We start from the raw sequence: 27,256 nt of genomic DNA, 5'->3' as shown, positions 1-27,256 counted from the left end.
TGGCACATCTAATGGTAATCATTTTTGAATGTTTTTTTTATACACAATTACTTCCTTATTTATGTTTAGGAATTAGAAAGTGGTATTTTGCAGTGTACTTATTTATACTATTTGTTTTGCATTGATGTGTGGACCTTAAACATTTGTCTAATATATATGTGCTGACGTTTCTCCCCGACTTACTTCAGAAGACTTTAATCTTATCCATCTGTAGTTTAACATAATTTTTTTTCTGTCATGTTAGCTATGTGCCCTTGTCTGGGTGGCAAATGAGAGCCAGGTCATTGGAGTGGAAGATTACATAAACAAGGCTAAAGCTTTCAATGTGATACAGGGTGGACTCATGGCTAGCTTACTATATAAATCCAGAGGCATACATATCGAGCTATGTATAGATCTGCATAAGTAAGTAAGCTAATGTACACACATGTAATTCCTTGCTCTGTCAGCTGCCAGGGCCAAGAAGCAAGGGCACTACCATCACAGCCAGCACACCTAACACCTTGATCTTGGTTTCTAATAACATTCCTCAAAAGAAGGAATTTCTTGGAGAAATGGCTGATTCTACGGCTGGGGCAGGAAGCATGCCAATGCCAGGAAAAGTGTTAGAAAAAGAAAGAGAAAAAGGAGGGAGGGATGGAGGGGGTAACGAGGGTGGGGGAAGGGAAATGAAGGGAAAGAAAAAGAAAACAAAAACCTGACAGACACTACCTCAGCCAAGAGATTAAGGTCATCATCAACAATGATGTTATATTCATGGCATGTTCTCTTGATAGGATATTGTGGGAATGACGCTTAACCTCTGTAGTGTTCCTCCTGAAAACTCAATAATCTCAGTCAAATTGTGAAAAAAACATCAGAGAAACTCCAGTTGAAGGTCATTGTACAAAACACCTGACTAGCACTCCTCAAACTGTCAGGATTATCATTTCTGATAGAGACCAGGAGAGCCTGAGCAACAGTCAGTCTAGAGTTGCCTGAGGAGACCTGAGGACTAAATGTAATGTGGCATCCTGGATAGGATCCTGAAACAACAAAAAAAAGAGACAAAACAAGTATAACTCAGGTGTGGGACTTTGCTTAATAATAATGTATTATTGCTTCCTTGGTTGTAACTAATGAATCCGATTAGTGTAAGCTGTTAACAGAAGAAATTGAATGTGGGAATGTTCTATACTATCTTTACAACTTTCTGTCAATCTAAAACTATTCTAAAATAAAAAGTTTATTTAAAAAAATAATCAGGGCAGCCCAGGTGACTCGGTGGTTTATTGCCGCCTTCAGCCCAGGGTCTGATCCTGGAGACCTGGGATGGAGTCAGGCTTCCTGCATGGAGCCTGTCTCTCTCTCTCTCTCTCTCTCTCTCTCTCTCTCTCTCTGTCTCTCATGAGTAAATAAATAAAATCTTTAAAAATAAATAAATAAGTAAATAAAAAATAAATTAGACACTTTCTGGGTTGTAGTAAGTTTAGTTATTGAATGCTTCCTTTTTTCCTTTTACTTAACACTTACTTGTTACATTTAATTTATAAATTAATAAAACCCTATTTTAATGCATTGTATAAAATGTGTTATTAAAAATGTATTATTAAAAATGTATTATTATTTTGTGCTATGCTAAAATTTAATCCATAAAATGTGGCCTGAGGGAAGAATTCTAATTTCCTTTCCAATGTCTTTTATTTTTAATTGGTTTTGCTTTCTTGTACTAGTATTTTTACTCTATAGAATGATTTCCCCTCCAAGGATGTAGCTCAGCCTTTCCATTTCATAATAAGAGAAAACACACACAGTTTACAATATGCCTCATCCCCTTCAGTTACCTTATTTTTATTGGTGAATATATACTTGTAAAAGTGATTTCACTAATGATTCTCCAAGAACAACGTGAAAGGACAGATAGTTTTATCTTTTCTCCAGTATTCATTGCCAAAGAATATTTGCTGTTTAACAATATTTTGTTTTACTCTCAGGGTTTCATGTTAGCACCTTTTGGGAGTTTTTTATTATGCTTTTTTGTTGGGTAATCTGATGAGTTTCTTTAGAATAACTTTGTTTTACAATAAATTCTTGATTTTTCAGCCTTCTGAGTCAATCCCAGGTGGGAGATATTTTTTCTTTGTTTTTAGCAAATTCATGAACTGCCATTATAAAAATGCCATTATAAAAAAACTCTGTAAAATTACTTTGAGCCCTGAGCCCCTGAGTGGCTCAGTTGGTTGGGCATCTGCCTTCGGCTCAGGTCATGATCTCCAAGTCATGGCTTCCTGCTCAGTAGGGAGTCGGCCTCTCTCTCTCTCTCTCTCCCCCTCTGTCCTGCTTGTTCTCTCTCTCTCTCTCTCTCTCTCACAAAGAAATGAAATATCTTTTAAAAAAATTACTTTGAGCCCTTCAATTTCCAGTATCCGGAGAGAGGTTTTAAGTTATTATTACTTGTGTATCTAAAATGCTTATAGAAACTGGCATTTCCTTCCAGATTCCATACTTACCAAATGATATCTTCACTGTCATAGATCACAGTAGTGTCTGAACATCACCCAAGGTTTTGGTACATTGACTATAGTGTTGAGTTTTGGTTGGCATGACAAGTGAATACTTGGATAAAGTTGATGTTTTTCAAGTATGTTTTCCTTTTTTAGTTTTCAGACATCTCATAAACTACATACAAATTCTTGTTCCATATGCTTCTGGATATATTTAGCTTGATATATAAAACTGAGATACAATCTTCAGAATTCAATTTTTCATTAAAAAAAAGTAGCTGATAGTGTATTTTTCAGAATGCTTTGAGAAGAGCAAGTATGAGACTTTGAAGGAACTACCAGTTTTTTCTAAATGTTAGTAGGCATGCAACCTCTGTTTTGGTTTAACTCTCCCAGACCCCCAACTGTGGACAGCCTGGTAAGAGCTTTCTGTAGTAAAAAAAAAAAAATTCAAAATCAGAGTCCTTGGGATGCCTGGGTGGCTCAGAGGTTGAGCCTCTGCCTTTGGCTCAAGGTGTGATCCTGGAGAACAGGGGTTGGGGGGTGGGGGGAGAATCGAGTCCCAATCAGGCTCCCTGCATGGAGCCTGCTTCTCCCTCTGCCAGTTCTGCCTCTCTCTCTCTCTCTCTCTCTCTCTCTCTCTGTGTGTGTGTGTGTGTGTGTGTGTCTCTCATGAATAAATAAATAAACTCTTTAAAAAAAAAAAATTCAGAGTCCTTTTGGGCCTGTTCTGGTGAATGAATTTGGATGGAACAGAAGTATATAATTTACATATCATGCTATTATAATTTTGTATTTTTATTTAGTTGATCAAGTTTATAATTTGTTAGAGTCACTTTGGAAGTTAAAATCAGAAGTGACTTTTTCCCCCTGCTTTCTCATTTTATACTACCTTTGCTTTTAAATCCGAGGAACAGATATATGAGGTCTCCTTGGAAACCTTGAGAACCTGGCGAAAAGACACATTAGGATAGAATATAAACATTTTCAAGTTAGAAGGTAACGCAAGAAGTCACTAAAAAGAGTAACTTCATACCACAGGTGAGGAAATAGAGGCCTGGGCAGGTGAGGGGACTTATTCAAAGTCAGTGAATAGAGTAGAAGCCAATAATTCTCAGCCCAGTTTCCACACCCTTCCCGCCCCCACCCCCCATGACAATGTGAGTTATATCAGGACTTTTGTCTCAGGCACCATTGCTTCCTTTGTTAGTAGCATTTTAATGGAATTGTTCAAAATGTCATTTAGGTCTAGAATAACCATATGTTCTGGTTTCCCTGAAATTGGCTCATTCCATTTCTCATCCTGGCGTCATTATTAATAGTGTGCTCTTGTACTCTCCAGAGTGTCTGGGTTTAGATGATTGTACGGTTGCCTTGTTAGAAGGACATGCAGTGTTAATTTGCACATGTTCTCTGTTCTCTTTATTCCCACACGAACAGTCACATTCTGGAACATGGGTACATATAAAATCGCTGATTTTGCTTCCTTCTTTGATTTTACCACGTGAGTAGTGCACACTGTTCTTGTATCTCAGAGAGATTTGAGTGTTAAAACATAACAGGCCTCAAATGCAGAAGGTTATTTTTTAAGTGATTCTACAGAAGTCAATTATAGAAGCCTTTAATATTGCATTAATGTGTGCTGTAGTATGCTTCTCTTGTCCTAGTAAGCACATTTTTTAGAATCATTTAGAATGTGGTATTAGAGTATGGGTAATAGTACAAATTAAAAATTAAAAATATATATCTGAACACTAAAATTTGGTGTGAGGACAGTTTTGGAGGGCTAATTCTTTCTCATGCACTAGATCATTTAGTCTAACAACTTCATTTTACTGGGAACCGATCACAGGGCAGTTCAGTGTCTACTGCCTAAAATCCAGCAATGTGAGGTAGTTCTCAAAATCTTCTCCTTGAATAAATCACAAGACTAGAGTTTTATCGCCTGAACCTTGACTTGATGTTGGGTTTCTGTGGCTTGCGTGGTTGGTATTGGCCAGGCTTCTCACATTTGCATGGTTAAGTATGCTTTCTCAGAGTGGAGGCTATGTAGAATTTGACCTGCCTATGCAGAAGACATGCTCATCTCATTATAACTTCATATCCAGATCCTTGGTCCCTATTATCAAGGAAACTTGTAATCAAATGAAAGCTTCTTAAGTTGTAGAGGAAATTTTCATCTTTGCAATGTTGCTTGTCTTTTAGTTTATTTCTGTCTAGGAGTTAAATATCATAACCTGTTACTATGATCTTGTTATTCTAAAGTATTTTTTTTTGTTTGTATCTGTCATTATACTGCTGACAATATATAGAATAAAAACAAAATGAAGCATTATGGTTTTGCCCCCCTGCCCATTTAACTTGAGAGTTTGATTCAGTGTCTAGTTGTAACAGTGAAAATTTTGCTAATTAAAAAAATTTTCCCTTACATTAGACTCTGAGTTGATGTCTTCTTTTGTTTCTTAAGTTTGTAAAAGCATACATGTTTAATTATATTTTGAAATGAGTTTTTCCTGACAGCCAAGAGGACTCCAACATTTGGAATTAACCAAATGTCCTTTTATTTCTCTTTAAACAACAACAACACGCATTTCTTCACTTTTTATAAAAATTTAAAGAGATTGACCTAAAGGCCTGCTTCTCTCTTTAAATATAGTTTCCTAATCCTTCTTCTTGGCACGCAGAATACGGGAGTATTTGTCTGTCATGAAGAGATGATGCTGGAGGACAGAGGTGCCTGCCATGGCCTTCAAAATTATTTTGGCTATTTTTAGGTCCTTTGCATCTCCATATCAACTTGTCAATTGCCATAAAACAAAAGGAATTTTGGTTGAGATTCATTGAATCTTTAGATCAATTTAGAGACCAAATGGTTTATCAATATTGATCTGATCTAGGTCTGTTTTATATGCTTTAAAAGGATGACTCCAGATGTTGTGAGAATAGATGGGCGTGGGAGGGGTGGGCTAGAGGCAAAGCAAGAATGGAAAGGAGACTAGTTAGGCTTCTGCAGCAATCCATTTACCCATCGTGGTGGGGTGTATCTGCATAATAATAGTGAAGCTAGAAATGAGTGGGACTGGGGATATATTTTGGAGATAGGAGAGGCAGAACTTGCATTTAGATGGTTTGCATATGGTGATCAAGGAAAAGCTCAACAGTAAGGATGAATCCTAAATTTTTGGCTTTACCAACTGGTAAATAGTTGTAGCAACTTAGTGCTTGTTCTCAGTTAAGCATCGGATCAAGGCATGACCAGCAAGTCATGAACCTTAAGGCAGGTTCATCAGTTGGGAGTTGGAGTAGGGTGGCAGATAGGTGATTTAAGAAGGCAGGAGTCTTTTTGAGAATGGGAAGCAGAATATGCCAGGTAAGTATTGTAGGATTGCCTGGTAGCAAGGATTGCCCATTTCAGACTTGTGGTCAAGAACTTTAAATTTAGTTAACAGATAAAGTCAGATAAATAGATGTTTTGGGGTTTCTTTCCTGCCATGTTTAGTTGCTGATGTACAGCTCAGAGTAGGTAGTTAATTTTGGTTAGCCAGAGTTTCTGCATTAATTATAGAGGATAGTGTGGGATACCAGAAAGAATCAGATAAATTTGATTTTAAATTGCAACCAGAATTAAAATTAAGATAAATATAATAATACATGCTTTGGAATTCTCTCTCATCAACTGAGAAAATGTCAAATATGTAGCTTTAAGAAAATAATGTTTAACTTTCATAAATAATAGAAATGTTTTTGACAATGAAGAAAATATATGCTACTACTTTTTCTTAACATTTATAGAGGATTAATAGTACCTTTTTTTAAAAATAGTAAAGAGTAGATAGGCTTTTTGAGCATCTAGAGACTGAGAAGGAAAGGACCCACGGACCTAGGAGAAAAATGGACAAAAGTCATGAACAGAGATGGTTTGCTGAAAGAGAAATGCAAATTAAATCCAATTCTCACCTGGTAGGTTGGCAAAAAATCTTGACATTTGCTTATATACCCTGCTGTAAGGCTGTGGGGAAACAGACCCTCTTTTTTTATTACTGGCTGGTGCCACATAATACCATTCTTAAGGAGAAGAATCTGATGAGATCAACTGAAAGTACTATTGTCTGCCTTCTTAGCTGGTATTCAATGAATTTGTCCTCCAGATTACACCTGCATGCACAATGACTTACACACAAGGTTATTGGTTGTTTACATAATAACAAAAGCCTAGAAACTACTCAAGTATTTATCACTGGGGCTGGTTGATTAAACTATAATACAGCCACACAATAAAATACTCTCTGGTTGTTCAAAATGACAATCTCTGTGTGCTGATAGAAAGATTTCCAGGATAGATTTGTAAGTGAAAAGACCATTGTTCAAAACAGCATAGATAGCATGGGGTTTCCTTTCTAATGGGAGGGGGTGAGGGAGAGATGATGTATACTTATATTTGATTTTGCATAAAGAAACACCGGAAGAATAAACAAACTAATAAGTGATTACACTTTGGAGACAAGGAATGGGTTGGCAGGAGAGTAAGGAGAGTGTGAGACTTAGCAGTGTACATATTTTTATGTGATTTTGAGGTTTTTTTTTTTTTTTAAAGATTTTATTTATTCATGAGGGACACACAGAGAGGCAGAGACATAGGCAGAGAGAGAAGTAGGCTCCCTGCGAAGAGCCTGATGTGGACTTGATCCCAGGACCCTGGGATCATGACCTGAGCCAAAGGCAGATGCTCAACCACTGAGCCACCCAGGTGCCCCCTTTTTTAATTTTTTGCCCTGTCATTTTGATTTTGAACCTACAAATATGTTGATCTACTTTAAACAAAAAGAGTCTGTACTCTTTAAAATAAAGTTTTGGAAATCATTGTTATCTTCAATGTTATATTAGTATAAATTTATTAATGAAGTTTGGTGATGCAGGCAGTAAGACATGACAAATATATTACTGAGATTTTGTAATTTAGAGGGCATTGGGATTATTGGAAAAATTGCTAAATAAATTTGTTTATGTTTCTGGTCAAAAGAAAACAGTATCTAAGGAAAACAGCAAAGTAACTAAACCATAACATATGTTATGTTATAATTCAGTGATATCTTGTACTTTTAAAAATCTTCATGATTGCTTTTGGAAGGTTGACATTACATTTGGATTTTTAACTTTTTAATGAACTTAAATATTACCACAAAATCTTTTTCTAGTAACATACATTACTGTTTTGTACTTTATGATAGCCATTTTTCTGGGAGTATTTATGAACTTCAAAATACTTCTGAAAGCTAAATAAATGATTCACCATGTTTCAGGTGTTGATTTTTATTTGTTGAAAGTTTTTAGAGATATGTGGGAACATAGAATAGTTCTTGCACATATTTTGCATTTCAAAAGAGCTTAAACTAGGTGGTAAATGAGTCTACTGTCCTTTGAATGAATGCAACATTGTTTTGGGAGGAATGCATCTTCACCTAGATATTATGATCTCAAGTCCTTGAAATGTATGTGTGTCCATGAGATCCAGGTACCCAGCAGGCAGTCGTCTTTGTCTGTGGGAGTTTATCTCAGTCATGGTTTTCTGACTCTAAAATGATTCTGGGCACGTGGCCGATTGTCAAATTAATATCCCTGGGCTTCACTTGCCCTGCTGACAAAATGGAAAGATGTTTTTTTGCCCTGGTAACCTCCCTTCCTGGGTGATTCTAAAAAGCAAATGAGATAACTGTATGTTGTGAATGCTTTGTAAATTGAACATAACCTTTGTTTTATTTGTTTTTTTCCATAACTTTAGTTTTAGTTAAGGTTTGCTTTCATCTTTTATTAAGGATTTACCATGTATTACTTTGAGCTTTTGCATTCACATCCCTGTTTTGGTTTTTCTATTTTTTACTTACTTTATTGTCTCTGATCCTTTGTCCATCTGTGGGGATAAAACCCAAGGTGCTTATGAATTTAGGCTGATGCACGTAAGCTAATTATTACAATGGTTTGTAGAAGTAGTTGCTCAAAAAAAAAAGTCGCTTTTGTCATTGTTAACATTGAGTTGTTTCTTGTTTGAATATAGGACATTTTATTGTTAGCCCACTACTAATATATTAGACGTAGAAACTACTGCTTACTCTAAAATAAGAATGGATTACTAAAAATAAGTGTTTGAGGAAGGATTTATGGTAGCTGGCAGCATGTAGGTAAATACCTTTGTCTCGTGGCACTGTGTGCTCTCCATTAGTCCTACAGTGGTCTGTTCTTAAGGAGTTTTTGTTTTTGGGTTTGATATACTCAAGCATGCTCAAGTTAATGCCACAATATGAGAAGAGATGGGGCGGAAGGTGGGGAGTAACCACTAGATAATAGAAAAATCTCACTTGTAAGTAATCTTTAATCCACAGGATTTTTATAGCAGATGTTTGCATTTTTTCCTACCCCATGGTACCCTGTGTACCTGCCATGCTGGATAAATAACAAATTCTGATGAATTTGCACCCTGGTGTCATAGAAACAGTGGAAATCAAAGATTAAAATAGAATACATAGTGATCACTTCCTGGCGCAAGTGGAAGCAGAGTGCTGAGGCAGTTATTTGTGTGATTCAGACCCAGATTTGTTATATGAAAATATGAAAGCTTTATTTGTTGAACACTTACTATGCTCTAAGTTCTATGCTAAACATTCTGTATGTTATATTGATTAATCTTTAAAATATCCCTATGAACTGCATGTGTTCCTATCCTGACGTTATAGGTGAGAATATTGAGACTTGGGAAGATTAAGTAACTTGCTCAGTGTTCCACACTAAGTGACAGAAACAGCACCAAAACTCGACTCTGTTTGATGCTAAAATGCTGTGATTTTTGGATACTTATACTCTGGATAGTCTTATCAGTCATATCATTTTGAGAGGTATTAGGCATCTTACTTTCCAGCTTTGGTGATAAGATCTTGACTATGAAATAATATGCTGCAAAAGAAATACACAAAAAAGTGTTTTCCTTTCCCTATTAAAATGTTGTGCTACTGCTTTTTAATAAGAGAATTACAAGAGTAAAAAACATTATAGAAAGGCCAGTTAAGCCAATGATTAACAAACCAAAAACAGTTTAGCTTACACTCCTGAAAGTTTGAGCTGAAAATACAGATTTTATAAATGGTATGAAAAATTAAGTGTGAGTATTCTAAATAGATCTAAATCTTTTCTGAACAGAGGTTGGGAATTCCATAGAATTCAAGATTGGTATTTTTGCCTATGAGTCCTTCTCATGTGTATTTAATCTACAGAATAATTTCTGCTCTAGCCTGGACTGATGGTAACATCATGGAGCACAGTTTAAACACCCTTATATAGCGAGCTGTGACTTTCATGTATCTGAGCTTCTTAAAGCATGATCTACCAGAATGTTCCAAACCCAAGTAGAAGAGGAGCTGAAATTTACTCTGACAAAGCTCTTGTGAGAATTAAAAGCTATAGCTGCGTAGGCTCATACATGCTCTGACCTCTGGTATACCAGAGTGAGTAATTTGTTTTCTCCTATGGAGGAATTCTTAGATGTCCTAAAAGTATATGAAAAGAATTTTTGATCTTCAAGGCATAAAAATGAGTAAGACTTCAAAAAATTAATTCTATCCATAAGGAAGAGATCTGTGAGTGTTAATTTTAGTAGCATTAACTGTTGTGCCTAGTAGTCTGTTGGTAAAATCCTACTTGTGAAGCTGTATATGTAATTTCAAAACTGTGTTTTTTAAGTAGAATATGGTAAGTACATTACTTTAACTTTTTAAAAAGGAATGAACAAGTCTATCTGCTGTTTTAATTGTAGTGTTAACTCTTAGTTGTTTTTTGGGGTTGGGAGAAGGGCAGAAGGAGAGGGAGAGAGAATCTTAAGCAGGCTCTACACTCAGCATTGAGCCCGACTCAGGAGGACTTGATCTCTTAACCCTGAGTTCAGACCTGAGCTGAAATCGAGAGATGCCTAACCAGCTGAGCCACCCAGGCACCCCAACTGTCAGTTTCATAGTGGTGACTAGACTCAGAGTAGGAAATCTAGCAGATAATCCTGAAATATCACTGTAGGTAAACTTCAGACCTCCCAAACTTTGTCATTCAGGTTAATGACTAAGCTGGGGTGAAAGGAAAGAAGTTGGGGAGCTGGGCACTGTGGCTGGTCAAGGGTGTTGAAGTCACAGAGCAAGAGGAGATTGCAAGCCACTTTTGAGGTGTGTTTTTTGTGAGCCTCCTCTACCATCTGTTTTCACTGAGATAGTGTAGCAAAAACCACTTAGGTTTATGTCACTAATGTACCGCAAATATTTTCCTTTAACAAATCAGTGATTTCTCCTGGTGATTTGAAAGGCCCTGGGTAAATTGACCACAAGACTACTAAGTTAGTTGGCAGGCCTAGCTGTCCTGCTTATTTAGCTGAACAGGAGGGATGCTTTGTAACCTTCCTGTTAAAAAAAAAAAAAAATCTGTATGTGGGTTGGCAACAAGCACACTTTATTTCTTCTAGCCCCATGACACCTACCAGGACCCAGAGCTGCATGACCACCCTTTAACCCTCATTCTCTTAGTTCATGTATTCTCCATAGTGGATGGGACGTAGTGAAGAGGGGGGATGGCAAAAACAAAACAAAGCAAACAACCACAACTTCCCCCTCAAAAAAAAACAAAAAAAAACCAAAAACCTTACTCTGTGTATAAAGCATATATATGCACACAGACACATACGTACAATATATAAACATACACACATTACATTTCAGTATTAAAATCTCATGGAAGGGCAATTATAAAAAAAGAAAAAGTCTGGGGATCCCTGGGTGGCTCAGGGGTTTAGTGCCTGCCTTTGGCCCAGGGCGTGATCCTGGAGTCCTGGGATCGAGTCCCACCTCAGGCTCCCTGCGTGGAGCCTGCTTCTCCCTCTGCCTGTGTCTCTGCCTCTCTCTATATATATGTTTCTCATAAATAAATAAATAAAATCTTAAAAAAAAAAAAAAAGTAAAAAAGCAGGCAGCCAGGGTGGCTCAGCAGTTTAGTGCCGCCTTCAGCCCAGGGTGTGATCCTGGAGACCCGGGATCCAGTCCCACCTTGGACTCCCTGCAGGGAGCCTGCTTCTTGCTCTGCCTGTGTCTCTGCCTCTCTCTCTGTCTCTCTCTGTCTCTGTCTCTCTCTCTCTCTCTCTCTCTCTCTCTCGGTCTCTCATGAATAAATAAATAAAGTCTTAAAAAAAAAAAAAGTAAAAAAGCTCCTTAGGTGGGGGATGAGAATGAAAAAGGTTGAGAAATGCTGCCCTCACTGTGTCCAGGTAATGAAGAGTTGGTGATGGTATCAATTTAAGAATAGAAAAGGGAAAAAAAGTTATATTTAAACAACTTCAGTTTACTTTTATAAAGTTGTAGTAGTTGAAGTAAGGAATAACAAAGGTTGGGATGTTGGGAGTGAAGAGGTTAGATTGCTTCTGTGGGAGTAGAGGTGACAGTGGATATTAGCCCTCCCTAGTGAGTGGCTATGAAGGTCTCTCTCTTAGGAAATTAATAAAGTTGATGAAATCTGCCTTGTGTCTCCTTAAGGACCTTCTGCTTTTCTCTCTTCCCTCCTAATAAAAACCACATTTAGCTAGCTGTTTAATGGGAAAGTTTTTTTTTAAGGCAATTTACACTAAGGTGAAAATTACCAGTGATAAATGAATGTTGTGTTTTTCTGGGGCACTTGCATTTGCACGGGGGGTGGGGTGGGCACCCTCAAATGTAGAAGAGTTAGTAGATGTTTAGGTGCTCTGATACTTTAGATCAGTGCTTCCCAATCCAGGGGCCTGAAGGAATGATTTGGTGGGTCTGCAGGAGCACATACATATCAAGAATCATTTTGACATAAAAACGGTGTCTCACAAATGCCGGTACTACCGTTTTTTCACTGACACTGTAATGAATAAAATGTAGACTAAAAGTATTACTAAATTTATAACAGTTTATTATTTATTTTTTATTTATTTATTTATTATTTATTTTCTTAAGCCACAAACACTGCTACCCTATGAGTACTCTTATCCCGAAATGCTGGAGAACCACTGAGCTAGCTCTGTTGGAGGGTCACTACGCCTGCACTGCGATTGGAACCACCACACACAGGCTGTCATACACATGAACCATAGTCAGAAGGGCTCCTGCATCTAGCTCCTTGAGAGGCTTGGGATTTGAGGGTCACACCTTGAGTAACAGCAGTATTCACTGATTGTTGTTGCTGTGTTTTGTTCATGCAGCACAGGAAAACGTTGCTTCAAAGTGATTTGTCAATAGTTGAGAATGATTCATTGGCACTTTACTCCCCATAATTTTTAAACTTTGGTTTTCTGAGTATTGTTAGAAAATGATTGGCACAAACATGCCCAAACTTGTTGTTTCTTACCTGAGAGAAAGTTATTCCTTTGTTTTAGCCATTTCAACCCTGGGGTAGTGACTCCAGTTTTTGAATTGTCCCATGCAATGCCCTTCACATTCTTTGTCTTGAATGCCTAAAGAAATGGTTTTTCACTATTGATGTACATCTTTTTTTTTTATTTGGTAAGAATTTATTTGGGTAAGAACAAGATGCTAAAGCCTTGAGACACTTTTTTCCTTTTATAAAGATATAATACGTGCTCTCTTTAACCTTATTTACCTTGTACCCTTCACAGATAGACCAAAGATTACACAACACTTTAAGCTAATTTGCTAATTGTAACAAATTCCAGTATTAGCACAGTTCAAATTAATTAATTTTTACTTTACTTCGGTTACAAAAGAACTAAAAGTCACTTAAGAAATTAATGTCTCTTTGTGAATGTCATTACCAGATAGTAGTTTTTGAAACACAATTTGATCTTTGGTTGCCATGGGAGATTAAAAGGCTTGTGACTATTCCATTTGAATGCAAGTTTTATGTTGAGGGATTTATTTAAGCCTTAATGATTTGTTTTCTTTATTATTGCTAGTTTATTAAGTTTTTTTTTTTACACCTTTACTGAAGTTGATGTATAATAAACTGCAAATATTTAAAACACAATTTGATGAGTTTTGATACCTGTATACAGCTATGAAATCATCTTCACTATCAAGATGGTGAACCTACTCCCAGAGTTTCTTTTCTTTTTTTTTTTTTTTTACTCCCAGAGTTTCTACTTTGTAATCCCTCCTTGCCCACCCCCTGCCCCCTGCAAATGATCACTGGTCTGCTAGTTTGCTTTCTGTCACTGTAGATTAGTTTGCATTTTCTAGAACTTCATATAAACAGAACCATATGGTCTTTATATTGTCTGACAATATTGATGTACATGTTCTTTTAGTTCCAGTTCAGACATCATAAGAGATCTTCTAGAAGAAGAGGAAGCTTGGGAAGCATCACATAAGTGAGTTCTCATCATCAAGAAATAAGTGTGTACTTTGAGAAATTAAAATTCTGCACAGTTGATTTTCAAACATAAGAATATTTGTGTTTTCTGATTTAAGAGTGTAATAATTCACACACGTGAAGGTAAAGATTTCCAGTTTACTAGTTGTTTCTATACATTTTTGCTTAGAAATGGAAGCCTTGGGCAGCCCAGGTGGCTCAGCAGTTTAGCGCCGCCTTCAACCCAGGGTGTGATCCTGGAGACCCAGGATCGAGTCCTACGTTTGGTTCCCTGCATGGAGCCTGCTTCTCCTTCTGCCTATGTCTTTGCCTCTCTCTGTCTCTCATGAATAAACAAATAAAATATTTTTTAAAAAATAAAAGAACTGGAAGCCTACTCTAATACCTCTGGTCTCTTGTCAGAAGTTGTTCTAAAGACAGATTGTTCCGATAAGAAATTAATAGTGTAGCCTTAAGCACTGGTTCAGTTTTAGGGATCCCTGGGTGGCTTAGTGGTTTGGTGCCTGCCTTTGGCCCAGGGCGCAATCCTGGAGTCCCGGATCAAGTCCCGCATCCGGCCCCAGCATGGAGCCTGCTTCTCCCTTTGCCTGTGTCTCTGCCTCTCCCTCTCTATGTCTATCATGAATAAATAAATAAATCTTAAAAAAGAACATTCTATCCATAAAAAAAAAAAAGCACTGGTTCAGTTTTAGGAAACTTCCAGTCCTTTCCTAGTTGTTCCCAGCCATAAGATGTATTTAGTGTAGAATAAATGCAGTTTGATTTCTTCCCCTGTTAGCACTTAAGAATCCATCCAAGAAATGAGAATGGTGGAGGGGACCTATTTTAGGTCCCACTATTAGGTAAGGAGGAAAGGAAGTGCCAAAGAATTACATTTTCATTCATCTCCACCTGCAGGACTGATCTGTGGCACTGTAGTACAGCAGAGCAGCTTTGTTCCACTGTAATTTTGTGATTACACTTCGGTGGGCCCTCAAAACTGCCTAGCATATTTACTGTTTCTGTGATCATTTCTGTGGTTCTTCACAAGGATTATACCAAACCTTAACCTCTTTCCAGAGGCTGCACCCCTAGCCAGAGACCTCTTCTCTTCCTTTGTAGACAGTCATAGAAGCCATTATATGGGAATCCTCATCTTTCCAACACCAAATGTATAAATCTGCCTATATTTGTACATGTTTTATTCCTCCTTTTATTATAAAATAATCAGTCAATCAATCAGTCTCCTTTTATAATAAAGGGATGTCCTGTCAGAGGCAAATTCCTCCTCTCTTATTCCTACCCATTTGTTAGGAACTTTATCCCTTCTCCCCTTCCCTTGTCTGGCAACCTCTTCCTCCCAACTATATCTTTCTCCTTGGGCTTTCAGCCTACTCAAATCTTTCCATCCAGGCAACAAATAACACCTCCCTCAGTCTCTCCTCACTCCATCTCATCCTGCAGCCACTGTTGTGTCTCTCCTTCCTTTCTTAATGGATGATCTCTGTCTGCCACTTCCTCTTCCATTTTCTCAGCCAGTTCCATCATTTGTCTGAAGTTATTTTCACTAACGTCATTGAAGAACTCCAGGTTGCTAAATCCAAAGTCAAGACCTTCCTTGACTTCTTAGCAGGTTCGATATTGTTGACCTCTTCACCTTTTTAAAAGCCTCTCTGAGGCTTAAAGAGGTAAATTTCCATCCCAAGATCATTTAGCAGTAAGTGGTATGTGATGGAGCTAAGATTCCAACCAACGTGTCCAAAGTCAGCTCTTTAGACCATTAAGGTATGTACTGTCTTTCCAAAGGAGGAGAGGTCTACTGTGCTGAGGTTTTATAGCTTCATAGCTGAATTTCTGGGGGGAATGGACAGTGTGCTGTGTCTAGGGAAAGTATTATGAGGAGGTTTTTCAAGCCAATGAGGTATTTGGTGGTTCAAACAGTAACATTTTATGAAAGTTTGGGATTTTGACTACATTACTCTCACCTAAGCATTACTTAACTTTGCATTTTGGAAAAAAAGGTCACTGCTTAGCTTCCTCTTGTACCAGGAATCACTGACACCAATGGCTACAACACGTTGTAGCCAGAATTCCTGCACCCCAGCCCATTCTTGATACTGATGGCCTCCAAAAGTTACCATTTTAAGAAAGCACTTAAGACAAATCCCATCTATTAATATTCATGGATTATAAATGTTACAGCTAGAAGGATCTAAGTGCTCATCTTGTCTAACTCCTTCATGTTATAGAGAAGGAAGCTGGGTTCCAGAGTGCTAAATTGTTCAGGTCAAGATCCACAGCCATTTAGTGGCACTGCCAAGATCAGAATCCAGGCCTCCCGACTTCAGCCTAGCATAGAATAGTTCAAACAACGTTATGCTTAATGTAGCAGGAGAGGCAGAATCAAGAAAAGCCTCCACAGCTTTACTTTTCAACAAAATTTGGCAGTTCTACATCTTCAGCTTATAGGCCTGTTTTGTGGTACCACAGGTGGTGTATTTGAGATGTTAGTCCTAGAACATACTATTTCAGTTCTAACACATTCTCCTAATTCTATAAATGATTGAGAGGTTCTATTAGCAATACAGTGCTTCATATGAAGCAATATTTTCATGAGCAGCAGAAAAAGTTTTCTACAGATTGGTCTTGTTTTTTTGTTTTTTGTTTTTATTTATTCATGGAAGACATTGAGAGAGAGAGAGGCAGAGACACAGGCACAGGGAAAATCAGGCTCCATGCAGGGAGCCTGACGTGGGACTTGATCCCAGGACTCCAGGATCACGCCCTGGGCTGAAGGGGGTGCCAAACCTCTGAGCCACCCGGGCTGCTGCCCTGATCTTGTGTTCTTATATCTGTAAATATTGGCTCATTGTACTGTTTTGAGCTATAAAATTTATTTACATTGAACAGGATGAAAACAGAAAAATGGTCCTGACATACTGTTTCATGTTTCTAGATTTCAATTTTTTTTAAAGATTTTATGTATTTGACACAGAGCACAAGCAAGAGGAGCAGCAGGCAGAGGGAGAGGGAGAAGCAGTCTCCCTGCCAAGCAGGGAGCCCCACTCGGGGCTCCATCCCAGGACCCTCAGATCATGACCTGACCTGAAGGCAGATGCCCAATTGATGGAGCCACCTAGGTGCCCCTAGATTTCAGTTTTTTAAATATGTAAAATGTGAGGAAAATCTGTTTGCCTCAGAATGCCTAAGAGCCCCTTCTCTCCAGAGCTGCTTGCCCTCCACTGTCCCTTCTCTCAGTGAATGGTAGTATGGTAGCCTGCCCCATTGTTCAACCCAGACACCCAGGAATCATTCTCCACTTCTCATTCACTCCAACCTTTCATATTCAGTCAACTGCAAAATCCTATAGGTAAGTGGTACTCAGGCCTAAATATGCATTACAGACACTTGAAGGACTTGTTAAAACACAGATTATTGGGCTTTACCCAGTTCTAAGAGTCTGGCTCAGTAGATTTGGGGTGGGGCCTACTACTTGCATTTTTAACACATTCCCAGGTGTTGCTGATGCCACAGCTGGCTGCAGGCCCTCTGCTCTTCCCTCTTGCTTGCTGCAACAGCCATCCAGCTGCCTCTCTGCCTCTAGTTGTTCATTCTGCCAGTGAGATCTGAGACACATTGTGTTCTCTCTGTTGGATTTTAAAGTCAGGGACCTCTGCCCTTCTCCAGAGACCGTAGATCTTTGTCTGATTCCCCTGGGCCAGTGAGTTTCCCGCAGTAGTTGAAAGCTCTTACTCATAGGAAAAAAACAGTCCCAAGAGGAGGTAGGGCTTTCTACCTGACCCTATCACCTCCATTTATCAGCTTTATCCTGTGCCAACAAAATGGACTCTCCCCAGTCTCCCACCTTGTTCCCAGTCTTTCTCATGAGCACTTGATAGAGGCTCCTGGAAGAGGTTGCCAGTGCATGTGGACTCTCCTTATGTCAGGGGCCTTCAGAACTAGCCCATAGTTCAGAATTCATTAAAATGTTAGCTCATTAAAAAAAAAAAAAAAAAGGTAGCTCATGTCCTCTTACCTGGTTGTAGAACAGCCACTTTTCTCCAGTTCTCTGTCAAAAGTGAGAGAATTTGTGTGGCCCACCTCTCTTTGGTGGGGTTTTTCTTTCTTTGGAATTTTGTTTTCTTGGTTGTCTTACAACATCAGCTCTCAGATAGGATCAAGAAAAAATTGATCTTGTTAGACTCTGACTTTGTCTTAGGATAGGAGCACTTTTTTGGCGGGGGCAGGAGGGCACTTTTCTTCCTGTTACATGAAATATAAAGCTATTCTAGATTTTGATTTAGAAGAAAGGGGTTCAATACCTGCTTCTGTCACTTAAGGTCTATAATCTTCACTCAGTCACTGTTTGTTTTCTGAGTTATAAAATATGTATAAGAATAACAGTAATAATTATTATAGATTTACCAGAGTAGAAAACTGGAGGTTTAAATGAAATTGTGCATGTGAAAGCACTTGTCAACTAGAAGCTGCTGTAGAATAATCATGAACATGATGTTCTGAAATGCTGTTTCCTTTTTTCTGTTTTCAGAAATGATCTTGATCTTCAAGACGCAGAAATGAGTCCAGTACAAAATCGTCGTACGAGGTCGTCTGAGAATGCTGAGATTGAGCCGAGCAATAAGAGGAATAAGAATTAGTGAGGGCTGTGCTGACTTTTCTACTCTGGTGATTGGAGTGTGGTACTTTGGGTTGCTACACAGACTTCATAAATGCCCAAGTGAAGGTGTTGACTTCTCAATTTGATGGTTTGGCTGATTTTCATTATTTTCGCCTTTCCTGGGAAAAAAAAGTTATAAAACATCCTCACTTGGTCAATTAAACCCTGTCTCTAAAACATCTCTCTCTAAAAATATTGACATCCCCAAGTCTGCCAGCTTTGCAGGGTATACAGACATTTTGGCACAGAGTTTTATAATGGTTTTGTTTCTAAATTTCGGGATATCCTTAAGGCATTCTCCTTTTCCATGGAGAAACTAACTTGAGAAGAAGATTCTTTTCAACCTTTCTGTCACAAAGAGCATCTGAGGAGTTAAGAGCTTTTGTATTTCTGCAAAGGCAATATGTCATAAATCACCTCTTTGGTGCATGTCAGCCCCTGATGCCTGGATGCCAGCATGCCTGTCACAGCATTTACATGATGGTCTGCCCAAGTTTAATGTAGTCATTTGTCACTTGGAGTAGCATGTTGATATCGAAACTAAAAATCACAAACACTAACTTAGAAACAAACATTGGGTATATTCCTAGGAAATGGCACTTCAAAATAATATTAGTCTTTTTTTTTTTCACTTGGGTAAGTCAGATCTTTAACACTCTGAATCTTAGCTATTAAACAAAAAGAATGAAATAAATGAATTTTGTAAATGAATAGACTGTACCAATTTAAAATAATGTCCTGGAAAAAGTGTCTTGTGAATAGTTGAGTACAAGCTACAAATCATTGGAAAGATTTGGTCAGAAATCTTTGGACAGTGCAAACTCCACCAGTTCCCAGTTCCGTCCAGAGTTCCTAAAGCCTCTCTTCAGCATCTCAGAGCCAGCCCTCTCCACCCCTGCCCCCACATCACTCCCAGCCCAAACACATCAGCTTTCAAATAACATGACAGCACACATACCAATGTTAAAACAATAAATTTATGAATGTGCCAGAGACTTTTGTGACTTCCCCTTTCCAAAGAATGTCTCCATTGAATTTGGCTTTTTTGCTATGCTTTCAGGTTCCTGGATTATGTGTGGGGTCTCATTATGACTTAGAGTTCAGCATTTTCACACTTAAATGGACATTTGTTTTCTTTTTGAGTTCCTTGAGCTTCAAATGGTTATGAAAGTAGTAATTACTACTTTAATTGCAGCTGTAAAAAAAAATCCAAACAGGTAAATATGAAAATCTAATTGCTTTATTCAAGGATTTATGAATCGGGTAGCATCCCATTTACAAGTAGAAATGAACACCAAGTTGCTGTACAAAACAGGTGGTTTTTAATGGCAGAAACAGGGTGGAAAGAAGGAAGGAAGTCATTAGCAAAAGAAAAAAGGATTGCTGTAGGCAAGGTCACCTTTTGGGGGAAGGGTAGGTCTGTCATGCAGATGACCTCATTAATATTGATCAGGAAATTCCAGATTGACTGGTTAAAGTCATTCCTGTAATGCAATTAAGTTTTGGTTGCTGTTGTGGAGGCAAGTGGCTCCATTTTGGGTCAGTTATTTCTTTTCCTTTTTCTTTTTTTTAAACACAGCAAAAGGAGTTTGCAAGAGAGTACTGTCAGGTTTAATCCGATTGGTAGTGAAATGGTGGTTCTCAGAAGGGATGGTTCTCAGTAGGATGGGGAGGAAGATTTTGCCCCTAGGAGACATTTGGCAATGTATGGAGTCATTTTTGGGTGTCACAACTGTGGGGGTTGGATTGCCACTGGTATGGATAGAGACCAAGGATGCTTCTGAACATACTATAGCACACAGGACAACCCTCAAGCAGTATTTGCTCAGGCCATGGTGCTGTGGTGTGAGGCTTAAACCAAATGCCATGGTGCAAGTCTTAAACAAAACATTTTTTTTTTCTCTCCCAGTACTTAGCAGTCCAAAATGAAGTTGTCAGTAGGATTCTGAGATCTCTCTCCATGGTTTGCAGATGGCCATCTTCTTGCTGTGCCCTTAGATTATCTTTCCTCTTTGCTTGCATATGTTTGTGATATAATCTCCTCTTAAAAGGACAGCAATCATATTGGTCAAGGCCCATCCATAAGATTTCACTCTACCTTAATTATCACTTTAGGGCAGCCCCGGTGGCTCAGCGGTTTGGAGATCCAGGATCGAATCCCATGTCGGGCTTCCTTTATGGAGCCTGCTTCTCCCTCTGCCTGTGTCTCTGCCCCTCTCTGTCTCTATGAATGAATAAAATATTTAAAAATCTTTTTAAAAAAATTATCACTTTAAAACCCTGTTTCCAAATGCATTCACATTCTGAGGTGCCAGGAGTTACAACTTCAATATATCAGTAGCAGGGTCAGGGAATACAACTTAGGCCATAACGCCCCCCTAATTAAGAATTATCAGGTCCATTAATATTGTCAGTGGTGCCAAGATTGAGAAACTCTAGTATAGAGGAGCCCTTAAGTCTACTTGAAAAATAATGCCTACAGGACATTTACTAAGCTCTATTTGTTAGCACTTAGAAACATTTAATATTTATATATTGTAAGAAAGGGATTTATTTTTAAGATTTTATTTATTCATGAGAGACACAGAGAAGCAAAGACCTAGAGGGAGAAGCAGGCTCCTCTCAGGGATCCCAGTGTGGGGCTCGATCCCCAGACCCAGGATCACGACCTGAGCCGAAGGCAGATGTTCAATCACTGAGCCACCCAGGCGTCTTGAAAGAAAGAGATTTCTATATCTATTTGAAAATGAGGAACATAGGATAAATGTCAAATCTAGGATTGAAACCAATAAGTTTTTGATTCCAAAATTGATCTTTTTGTGAAAATACAAACCTTATCACTGGTTATTAATTCTTTTTGCCTCCTAACTCCCCTCTAGGGTATAACAGCTCCCATAAGTATGTCATCCCACAATGGCAGTGATGCCTATGGTTTGGGGAGGGTGCAAGTAAGCTGCTGTGTAATCTAGAAAGGGACCTCCAGGTTGATCTGATTTGTCAGGCCATATTTTCATCTTCTAATCCCTTCTCTCTTCTTTATACCCCTCATTGAGAGTCACTGGTCTAGTTAAAAAGTAAATTCATACTCATATAACAGTGTGAGTAGTATAGCAAGGACAGTATACATTTAAGACTAACTCATGTGGTTGAAGAGATTCAGAGCAAGTCTCCCTAAAATGTGCCACTTTGGCATGTGATAATTAAGCTAAAGGCAATAGAGATTCTGCAGACCCAAGAGAAATTTTTTTGCCATTTTCTTAACTATCTGGAAGAATTTAAATGGGGGGGTCTTTCCCAGATTTAGAGTTAATACCAGAGACAAAATTTTATACCAGAGACTATCTCTGGTAAACATCTAATTACATGGGACGCCTGGGTGGCTCGGTGGTTGAGCACTTCCTGCATGGAGCCTGCTTCTGCAGGGCTTCCTGCATGGAGCCTGCTTCTCCCTCTGCCTATGTCTCTGCCCCCCCCCACCCCCCCCGTGTCTCAATAAATAAATAAATAAATAAATAAATAAAAATAAATACCTTAAAAAAAACCACCTCTAATTACATCTAAAACATCTACTCTTATTCTTCTGTGAATTGCCTTACCCCCTCTTTGAAGTCTCAGGCCTCTTCCCATTCCTTAGCTCAGGATGACATATATACTCCCATTTTACCTTTCTGTCTTTGAACTTCTTGTGTATGTGGGGTTCTCATACATACAAAATTAAATTTGATTTTCTCCTGCTAATCTATCTGAACTTAATTGTTCCACCAGCAGGAAGAATCTTTGAAGGATAGAGGAAAAATTTTCCTCCCCAGCATGGTAAAGATTCATGTCAACAGGAGTAAACAAAATAAAGCTTTTGGAAATTTTTTTTTTTTCTTTCTGGTTATCTTTGGCTCTATAGAATGAGAAGAAAGCAATTATCTAGATTACTACACTAATTGTTGCTGTGATTGAAGTCAAAATTTGATTCTTGAATTTTCTTAGAACTGGGGAAAAGGCAGAAACAGTAGATTACAAAATTCTTAGCACCTGCTTAAAGAAAATAGCACTTCTATTTTCTTCAAGTGAGACATGGTTTTTCCTATTATGTGTTTATTTTAATTATAAAAGTAACTAATTATGAGCATTAAGAGGGGAAAAGCCATCACAACCATTGAATTCATCATCATTTTGATAACCTTTATTTGGTCTTAATCATTGAATATATCAGATATCCTTCCTTAGCAGTAGCCACTTGAGGTTATAAACAAGACATACTGATACTGACATATCTATGTTACTGGCTTTATATCCTCATCTACACTTAGGCCTTATGGGGGCATTTCCCCATATCTCCAGGTATCCCTGGCCTCAGACTACTGAAAATACAGGACCAAGTGCATGCCTCAGTATGTTGCTCTCCTGCCACATTCCTGCTGGTCATCTATCACCCTTGCCAGTGCTCTCTCACACTGCTGGTCCTGCCAGAGAATCCTGACTTGCCATGTCCTGACTTGCCATCTGCCAAGGCATCCCCTTGCCCCCTTCCTGTTGATTTCACTGATTCTTGGCCTTGCTGTGTTGTAAGTGGAAGCAATGAAAGTGTGCTCCCCTAATCTGACAGTGTGCTGTCTCCTCGAATCATTGTGTCCTTCATAAACATTTTGCAGTTTTTCCCTCTTTCCTTAGCCCCTTTTCTTTCTCCTTTTCCCCTTTACCTTCTCTTCTTTCTCTCCCGTGCCTTTCCTTGACTCTCATTTCTACATGCCGGGTAGTAGTTCAGAACACACAACCTGCACTAATGGGACTTACAGACCAGATGGACATTAATTAAATAATTACACAGATTATCATTGTGAAAAGTGAAGTAAAGTGGAGATACATGGTCCTGTGAAAATATATAATAGATTTTGGTTTTGCTCATAAGCTCTATAGGGAGTTTAAAAATCAGTCAAAGAAGGTAATGTTGATCGTAGTTCTGCTCTGTCCTCTGTGTCCTCATCCCCCAGGAAACTGCATGTATCTTCTGACTTTTTTGGCCTAAAATACAAAATATTAAAATGCTCATTGAAGTCAGCTTAGGGAAATAGTGCCTATGTGTCCACTAAATTCACAATTGTGTCAGACAAGCTAGACAAGTCAGAATTGCATATGAGCCAGCCAGGACTGACTCCACACTAGACATGCACACAATCCTTCTCTCACTTTGTCACAGAACACTTTGACAGTACATTATCAATACCCTGTAGTGATTATGTCATGAACCCATCTGCATCATGTGCCACATTTGCAGTTTTCTTGGACATCGAAGTTACTGCCAGTTTTTCCCAGTTACAAATAATAGAATTACTTCGGTTAGATTCCCAGAAATGTAATTGTTGAAACATTGACTCTTAACAAAATATATGGCAGTTTCTTTTTTTCTTTTCAAAATAGAGGACATTAGGATGTTAAATTCTAAAGGGATTTTAGTCTGTGCTTTAAAATAATGGTCATTAAGATATATATTGGAGCTGTTTATAGGAATTTCACAGTAAGTGCCAAAGCTTTCATACAGCTGCTACTTCTATTAGATCTCAAAGCCAAAGGATCCATAGTTGATGGCTGACAGAAGACAGTTCTGTAGGGTTACAAGCAAGTGAAAACCCCAAAATGCTTTGGGCATTCTAATACTGTAGGATCTCTGAGGACGATGACTAGAGAACACTTTTACAGCATTTCACACCCAAGCTGGGTACATTTTCTGGCAAGATTCTAGGACTGTCATTTTTTTAGTGCTGGCCAGAGAAGGGTCCAAGCCGCTTTGGATGCCAACGTTGTCATACTCGTGTGAATGTTTTTACTTGAATGGGGGACCAGGTGGCCTCAGGAGCACCAGCAGGCAGAGGACTTTTTTTGGCCCAGTACTACAGCCTAGAAACTACAGGTTTCATAAGTGAAGCTCCAGACTTCCACATGGCATTTTTCCCTCAATTCGGTTGTATAAGAACTGCATCACAATCTTGAAGGATTTTTATAATTTTTGCATGTGCACTATTTAGAGCAGCCCTGACTTATATGCTGAACAGCATGTCTGAGGTACAGAATGCACTTCTGGGTAACCTCACATTCATAGTTGAATGAAGCTGTTAATAGTTTGACTTCTGAAGAATATCTGCTAAAGACATTCTTATTTGGCAGCATTAATTTCTGAAACCATGAACTCTATATAATATAGAGCAATTTATATCGTATTTTCTAATCATGACATTGAATTATCTAAATATGTTAAATGCTTGAAGGAGGAGGTGGGGCTAAGATACAATATGTGACAGCAGATACTCTTATGTATCTTATCCCAGTTTTACAGCAGTACAGGCTTTATAGGGATGCATTTTGTGGAGATGTGTTTCAAGATTATGCAGTTTGCACTGTTACTGATTTCTGTCCAGAAGTGGGAAAGAGATGAATAAATTTTTCTTAAAAGTCTTACCCTGTTTGGGGCTGGTATTTTTCTTGCAAAGTAAAAGAATATAGTAGTGATGAATTGTGGGATAGTTGTGTTCCTCATGAGTGTTAAATGGAGAGACCCGGGCTACACTCTGTTAAATTTTGATAGGCCAACAGCACTGCTAAAGGATGTTCTTTAGTAAGAAGGGACTAGAACCCAGAAGAGAAGAGTGAGATACAAAATCAGTCATGAGCAAAGAAATTGATAATCACATTGGCAAAGCTAAATAAAGACAAACCAAAAGAAAATGAAAAACTTAATGGGACATGGTCAAAATGGGTAGAATGAGAGTATTAACCTAGTTATGTGGCATGTTGGAGAGGGAGGCCAGAATGTTAAAGATATTCTGAGTTCCTTCATACTGTTTGGGAGGCGTTGACCTATTTTACATTGTAAGTCAAGGATCTCTCAAATTTTTAGGGGTAATTATTCATGAATAGAAACAAATGTATTTTTCAAATCCTACAATAGGATTAAGAAAAATTGGATCAAACCACTACATGGTAGAAGTGCCTGGTGGCTCAGTCCATTAAGCATTGGCCTTCAGCTCAGGTCATGATCTCAGGGTCCTGGGATGGCCCCACAGGGCGGGCAGGGCAGACTCCCTGCTTAGTGGGAGTCTCCCTCTCCCTCTTCCCCCTGCCCCTCCCCCTCTGCTCATGCTCTGTCTCTGACTTTCTCTCTCTGAAATAAACTCTTAAAAAAACCACTACAAAGCAGAAAAGAAGTTACACAACTACAAAAATGCATAGTGAAAACATAAGACAGTCCAATAAGCCCAAATATCCCAACAATCACTGTATATAAATAACTGAACTTAGTAATAGCTAATACTTATTACATTGTGGGTAGTACTTGCCACGCACTGTTCTTAGGGCTTTGTCAATGTTCACTCAATCATTACAAAAAGTTTAATAGATAGGGAAGCTGAGACAGGAGTCAAGACAGATTCCAAGGATATGCATGCAATGTGTGTGACAGAGATTATATTGCATCCTCAACTCCTCCATAAGCTTCAAATAAGCCCAAAATTCCTAGAGAAACTGGACTTGCCATGACTTAAAACTACCCTAGCTGTCCTGAGCTCTGTCCGCTCTCCCACTGTTTGCAAGGCTGTAGCCACCAGACCTTATAGTCACTCACGCCAACACCCTAGGCTTGCTCCTGCTTCAGGGACTTTACTCTGTCTCCTCAGTGTGGAAATATCTCCTGATCTTCACATGGCTGCCTGCTTCTCATCAGTAAAGACCTGCACAAATGTCACCTCATCAAAGCCTTCCTGGACCTCTCTCTAAAATATTGCCTCCTGAGCAACCCGGGTGGCTCAGTGGTTTAGCGCTGCCTTTGGCCCCGGACCTGATCCTGGAGACCCGGGATCGAGTCCAACATCAGGCTTCCTGCATGGAGCCTGCTTCTCCCTCTGCCCGTGTCTCTGCCTCTCTCTCTCTCTCTCTCTCTCTCTCTCTCTCTCTCTGTGTGTCTCATGAATAAATAAAATCATTTTAAAAAAATGAAATATTGCCTCCTGGGATGCCTGGATGGCTCAGTGGTTGAGTGTCTGCCTTAGGGATCAGGGTGTGATCCCAGGGGATCAAGTCCTGCATTGGGCTCCCTGTGGGGAGCCTGCTTCTCCCTCTGTCTATGTCTCTGCCTTTCTCTGTGTCTCTCATGAATAAATAAATAAAATCTTAAAAAAAAAAAAATCCCTCCCTCCTACAAGTAAGTCCCTTTCTGTGCCCGCTTGTCTTTCTTCATCATATGTACTAACATTATTTATTTGCCTAGTTGCTTATGATTTGTTTTCCCCTACCAGAACATGAGCTCTGTGGGAGGAGGGACTGTCATGTTCACTACTGTGCTGTGCCTAGAAGAGTGTCTGGTACATACTAGGTGTTTGAAACTGTCAACAAAAAATGAAGAGCTATTTGTGGTTTGTCTTCTCTGGCTGGAACATGAGGCCCCTGAGCCTGGGAACTGTGTCTGAGTGGACCTTACCTCTGGACCCCCAGGGTTCGAGCAACATGGGAGCCCAATTGGTAAGCACTACAGAGGTGCTGAATGAGTCCTTGCTGAAGAGCAGAGAGGTATGGTTAACTGGGTCAGGGCCATTGCAGCCATTCCAACTTTCCTCAGCTCCTGTCTTCCTGCCGTTCTTCGTCTGTCCCAGAAATGATTCAACAGGATGAAAATCACACCAATTATATCATGTACATGAACCACTTGTCAATCCAAATCATCATGACTCTCACTAGCAACTCCATCTTATTTGTACAGTAGTAATCT

At 38.8% G+C, this 27,256-nt stretch overlaps 1 protein-coding gene across 8 annotated transcripts in view; it reads left to right on the top strand.

The window, feature by feature from the left end:
- Positions 1–20,569, top strand: part of RAD18 (RAD18 E3 ubiquitin protein ligase) — a 115,307-nt gene extending 94,738 nt beyond the window's left edge. For all 8 annotated transcript variants that reach the window (XM_041764023.1, XM_041764022.1, XM_041764019.1 and 5 more), the window contains 2 exons: positions 13,786–13,848; positions 18,379–20,569. In XM_041764023.1, the coding sequence (XP_041619957.1) occupies positions 13,786–13,848; positions 18,379–18,487 (172 nt within the window). In that variant the 3' untranslated portion in view covers positions 18,488–20,569. The remainder of the gene's footprint in view (positions 1–13,785; positions 13,849–18,378) is intronic.
- The last annotated feature ends 6,687 nt before the right edge of the window (positions 20,570–27,256 follow it).

The sequence above is a fragment of the Vulpes lagopus genome, chromosome 7 (genome assembly GCF_018345385.1).
Source record: "Vulpes lagopus strain Blue_001 chromosome 7, ASM1834538v1, whole genome shotgun sequence".
Taxonomy (NCBI): Eukaryota; Metazoa; Chordata; class Mammalia; order Carnivora; family Canidae; genus Vulpes; species Vulpes lagopus.
Note: the sequence above shows the minus strand (reverse complement) of the source record. Positions and strands in the feature narration are given on the sequence as shown.